Source organism: Sorex araneus, chromosome 6, assembly GCF_027595985.1.
Source record: "Sorex araneus isolate mSorAra2 chromosome 6, mSorAra2.pri, whole genome shotgun sequence".
Lineage (NCBI taxonomy): Eukaryota > Metazoa > Chordata > Mammalia > Eulipotyphla > Soricidae > Sorex > Sorex araneus.
The window spans coordinates 150,615,501-150,621,667 of NC_073307.1; the positions used below are offsets into that span (position 1 = coordinate 150,615,501).

Genomic DNA, 6,167 nt, shown 5'->3' on the forward strand with positions numbered 1-6,167 from the left:
GCTTAGTAAACCTTTATTCAGGGACTTATCAATTCCATTTTAAGACATAATAATTTTCACATAAAAATTGTTTTTTAAAATTTGATTTTGATATTGGAGCTTTGTTATCTAATTAATTTTAATTCTAGATCTGTTTGGACATTTGATGATTTGTTAATATTAAATAATAAATAAATAAATTTACATAAATTAAGGTAAGGAAAAACTTGCTAGCGAATGTATCTAGGACTGGACTTTTTTGTGGGGCCAGGAACAGGTTGATCACTCTTTCAATTTTATCAATAGTAATTGATGACAAGGCCTTCCACTGAGTTTTCATGTTCTGTAATCTCTTTCTTTCTGTCACTTCTGTGTAGATTCAAATGTCTGTTTTCATGCTTCCTTAGTCTTGCACCACTGTTTCTTTGAGCTCATTAAAGATCATCAATATGTTCTAGCTATAATCCTTATCCGAGAGTTTCTATTTCTGACTGAGTTGTCCAGGCTACTATCTTCATTCCCAAAGTGTGGTGGTATTTCTATGCTGCTTACTCATTGTGTCTTTTTCAGGTAGAAATATTTGAGTCTTTCTAATTCATCACCTGTGATCTCCTGCCAGGGCACTCTCTAGTGTAGCCAGAGAATTAATAAACTCAGTTATCCTAGAGAGTTACTTCCCTGTTGGAACTATTCCAACATTTTTGATTGTCACTCAGCAGTTGTATAGAATTTTGTGCAAGGATTTCAGGAAGAGTTTAGTGTCATTGGCCATGTCACTACTTCAGCTGTAGTTTAGGGGTCTAGGAATTCTTACTACCACGGTTACCTTTATTCATTTTTTTTTTTGTGTGGAAATAGGAGATCAAGTGTAATATCCAGCTAAAGGTAGACTTAGAGTGGTATGGCTGGAGGATGCCAAACCACTCCAGCCAAAGTTCGGTGAAAATGTCCCATTGGTCCCCTTGGAATATGCAGGAGTAAAGACGTAGTGTGTAACTAAAGAAGGGACTTCAAGCTTCTGTGGGTTCTGTGGATCCCAGAAGGTCAAACTCTTTCTTACGGAACTTTTTATAACAGCCTTGAAGCCGAAGGAGGGATTCCTGGCCTGCTGCATAGCCAGTGTATGGCTTCTGCGGGATTGTGAGTTCTCACCATTTTGTAATGTGTTTTGTATATTTATAGAACTCAATATTTTTCATAGAATTTCCCTCTTATATGGCCAAACTAATTTATCTTAAAAGTCCTATCACTTCAGACTTAAACAGAAATTGTTGTGAAGAGCTGTGATTTTAAAGTGTCACTGACATTTTTTTTCCCTCTGTGGATAAAACAATCTTCTGTTCAGGGACATCTCACATCTGTATGCCTATTATTGCAAGGTGATGCTCAACATGACAAGTAAATTGATGTCCTGATTCCTCAGAAATAAGATGAGAGTTCAAAGTCTCTTTTAACAACTTTCTCTAAGAAACCCTGACTATGTAATCTATTTGGCAACTGGAAAAAAATAGGCTCCGAATCCTGTCACATTTGGGTTTGTTCCTCTAGAGAGGCTCTCTATCTAGCACTATTTCATGTCTTAAAAAGTGAACTTCGTCAGATCTTACTCTATTTTTTTTCAGAACATTCTGGTTTTTCTTGTTTCTTTGTTTCAAATATCAAGAAGGACAGAATCAAAAGAACCACATGGAAGAACAAATTTTGAGTGGCTATGATAATAAACTTATCTGATGTAACCTTGTCATTTTTTTTGCAGGCTGTGATGGTCAGTGTGGCAGCTGTGAGTGTTTTATGGAAAAACATGCATAATCAAAGCCTCGTCACTGAGTTTGTTCTCCTGGGGATTTCACAGAATCCAGATGTTCAGAAAATTGCATTTGTTATATTTCTTTTAGTCTATATTGCAACTATCTGTGGCAACCTGCTGATTGTGGCAGCCATCATCAGCAATCCAGCACTCGTGGGCTCCCCAATGTATTTTTTTCTGGTTTTTCTATCATTTCTGGATGCATGTTTTATCTCAGCTATTGGCCCTAAAATGATCATAGACTGTCTCTATGAAAAGAAAACCATCTCCTATGAAGGTTGTATGATGCAGATCTTTGCTCAACACTTCTTTTCTGGAGCAGAGATGATTGTCCTCACATCCATGGCCTATGACAGGTATGTGGCCATCTGCAAACCCTTGCAGTACACTTCTATCATGAACCCAAGGCTCTGTGGCTTTCTGATTGGAGTAGCCTGGGCAGGGGGCTTTCTGCATTCCATTATACAGCTTCTCTTTACTTTACAACTTCCTTTCTGTGGTCCCAATGTTATTGATCACTTTATTTGTGAATTGTACCCCTTATTGGAGCTTGCGTGCACTGATACTTATGCCTTTGGCCTTATGGTAGTGGCCAACAGCGGATTCTTTTGCATCTTAATCTTCTTCATGTTGCTTGTGTCCTATAGTGTCATCTTGTTCTCCCTGAGAAACCACAGCGCTGAAGGACAGAGGAAAGCCCTCTCCACCTGTGGGTCTCATATTGCTGTTGTGGTTTTGTTCTTTATTCCATGTATATTTGAGTATGACCGGCCTCCAGTTTCTTATTCCATTGACAAAATCGTGGAAATATTCTGCACTATGCTAACTCCTTTACTCAATCCTTTGATTTATGCTTTCAGAAATAAGGAGGTGAAAAATGCCATTAGCAAACTGTGCAGCCGGTTAATGATTGTTTCTGTTGAAAAATAAAGTCTTAGTGTTTGAAAATAAAGGTTAGATGTAACTTTATTACATCAGAGTGATCTCTGAGCACAAAGTGAGGAGTAAAACCTCAGAACTCTCATGTACGTTTCTGCCCCTTCTCCCAAATCACACAAATGTATAATAAAATAATAAATTAAAATGTTCCCCAAAAAGTTGCCAATTGATTTTAGGCATTAATATATTTTGAAACGCCAATTATACTTTTTCTTGAAATTAGAAAGAAACATTAGACTTCTGAGACAGCAAATCTTCTTGGCAGGCACCACGTTCCCAATTTCTTTGCAGATGTATTGATTTTAGTTCTGCATGTTCTATATTAACTGTAAATGACGAGCTTTATTGCCGTGTGAGTGAGTTTAATTCACACATAAATGTATTTTTATCTATCTATATACTCATTATCTTTGATATGTTTAGGTGTACGTTTCTGTCACACAGAAATATTCAGAGTCAGATTTTATCTACAGTTTGGTGTGATTTCAGACTAAGAATGTAAAATAATACTATATATATTTTTGACTTTTGGGTTACACCTGGCAATGCGCAGGGGCTACTCCTGGCTCTGCACTTAGGAATCACACCTGGCAGTGCTCTGGGGACCATATGGGATGCTGGGAATCGAATCTGCGTCAGCTGCGAGCAAGGCAAATGTCCTACCCGCTGTGCTATAGCTTCATCCCAGTAATACTTTTTTTTTTAAAGTAGTAATGTTTCTATGAATTCATTATTACCCGAAGTTCCCTTTGTGTGATAAGAAAGCTTTGTTGAAATAATCTTGTGTAACATTTAGGTCATTATTAAACGGTCTAAACATGGTGAATTTATAGGGTCTATGGCATGGTGAGTTTCCTCATCCTGCTTTTTTTAATGTGGAAGCATCACTGTATTACTGTAATCCCATTGATCATGATTAATGAAGTGGGCACCAGTAACGTTTCCATTTTTCCTAGCTCTGAGATCTGAGCAGATTCTCTTTACTAGTTCTTCCCAGTGGTGCCACAATGGAGGCTCTTTCAGTGTCAGGGGAATGAGATCCATCATTGTTACTGTATTTGGCATAATGAATACACCCTGGAGAGCTTGCCAGGCTCTGCCTTGTGGCAGAATGCTCTCCATATCTTGCCAAGTTTTCTGAGAGAAAGAACTAGGCTATAAGATGTCAGATACTGCTATTTATTTAGTCATTGATTAAACTGATTGAGTTGGGCATGAACTCCACATTCCTTTTTTATTCAGTATGTTAATTTAATTTTATTCTTTTTATTATTATTAGTTTTTGAATCACTATGATATAATTACAAAACTTCCCTGTTTGAGTTTTAGTCATACAATGATTGATCACCCAAACCTCCACCAGTGCACATTTTCACCACCAAGAACCCAAGTATCCCCCCATCCCACCCCTCCATCCAGCCTCTATTGCAGCCACTCTCCCCCATACTCTCTTTTGTATTGCTTCTTATGAATAGCATAAGATGTTGTGTGGCCACAAGTTCGGCCAACTTCTCCTATAACTAGTGTTTGTAGAAATCTCTGCAGAGAGATGCTCTGTTCGGAGATGATTTGGTGTGACTCCAGATCAAGGTCATTAAGGAGCATATACAGCAGCCAGAGGCAGTTTGGGGGTATGACCTCCAGGTCCCATAATCCTGTCTCTTCTGTATAATAATTCAGCTTTCATACTGTCAGTAAGCTTGTGGAGAAAGAAGTAGTGTGAATCCTTTCCATAAGCACCCCTCACATTATTGCTCTCATCTTGTTCTTTATTGATGTGTATTCCGATACATTTATTCTCAAAATGAAAAAGTAGCAGTGTATTTTATTCAAGGGCTACCCTCACTCAACTCTCTGATTTACAGTCAGATACGTGTAAAAGAGAAAAGCATCATCAGAATTACGGTTTTGCAAACACACAAAGTGGATTTTCTTTCCTCTATTTAACATAAAGAGTTGGCATTATTCATTGAAATAAGGAGAATATTTTGGACATTATCATTATTTGAGCAACATATGCATATCTAAACATCTATGTTTAACTAAATAGGGATTTAAACATCTATGTTTAACAAAATTTATCTAAAAACGGTTATTATTAACACCTTATTAAAATAATGACAATAATAAAACCTATAACAATTTTTTAGATTTGTTATAATATCAAATTAATGCATTGTGACTAAAGAGGGCTATAGTGCAATTAACATTACTCTTAGACATGGTGTACATGGGCCCTACTTCATAGTAAACCACATCACTATTCTAGATATATATCAAACTGAAATTCAAAGTTTAGGAATATAAAACAAATGATATAGAGAAAATTTTTATAAAGTACTAAACAGATTTTAAGCATAGAGTTAGAATTCAAGATGAATAGAAAAATTTCTGGTCAATCTTCCTGATCACTACTTAAACTAAAAAACATTAGGAACTGTCGATCAAATTATATACACTTTATACAGTGATTAGTATTTCTCCAGATGATTTTTTGTTGTTTGAGGGGCTCACATGGCAACACTTATGGTTTACTTCTGGATTTGCACTCAGAAATTATTCCTAGTGAAACTTGAGGGGACCATATTGAACCATATACTAGGAATTTATTGAAATGGGGTCAGCTGCTTCTGTGACAGGATCCCTACTTGCTGTACTATTTCTCTGGTTCTTTGTAGAAACTTTCTTACCTAAAGAGAAAAGCAATAAAAACAACCAGAGGAAGTGCATTTGTCTACTTAGTTATATTTTTGATAGAATTGCATAAAATTGGTATCATTTTTATTAGTTGAACCTTCTTCCATTATTGCTACTTATGAAATTAGACACAGCATTTGGTTTACTAAAGGAAAAGTTTTATTACTGAGTAGTTAAGAGGTAAAGTTTGTTTCTCTCCAGATGTCAGGACAGTATCAAAAATTCTGGGTTTATACTCATGCAATAATACTAATAACACTGTAAGTTGGGGCTTACTCTGAGCATGCCTACATGAAAAAAATTACACAATGCCAATCATAGTTAAAAAATGGAAATTGTACTGAATACACAGTTTTTGAAATATCTCAATGTGAAAGTTCTATTAAAGAGGCATTAAGAATATTCTGTTTTGTGTCTTAAAGGAACAGTAAAACGGCTGACGTTGCTCATGTTTAAAGATGACACTACCTAGAAGGGAACTTTAAAAATGAATGAAATGTAATTTGGGAAAAGTACAGATAGTAGCTGAAATGAGACAGAGACAATTCTCTTACCGATCTAGGAGGCCTGACTTTGTCTCTATCATTGTTGCACTAGTTGCACATTGAAGAACACAGAAGTGAAAAACACCAGGAAGAAGCAGAGGGGGTTTTCAAGAGGTGATATCTGAACTCAGATCTCAAAAAAAATCAGAAATGTACTAATCCCTTCAACAGGAAGGACACTATAAGCAGAAGATAAAATC

The 6,167-nt window shown here is 36.3% G+C and overlaps 1 protein-coding gene across 1 annotated transcript; it reads left to right on the plus strand.

Annotated features, from left to right (window-relative positions):
• Positions 1-1,780: 1,780 nt before the first annotated feature.
• Positions 1,781-2,716, plus strand: LOC101548098 (olfactory receptor 4C15-like). Its single transcript, XM_012935848.2, has one exon. It carries the CDS (start codon positions 1,781-1,783, stop codon positions 2,714-2,716), a length of 936 nt encoding a protein of 311 aa, XP_012791302.2.
• The last annotated feature ends 3,451 nt before the right edge of the window (positions 2,717-6,167 follow it).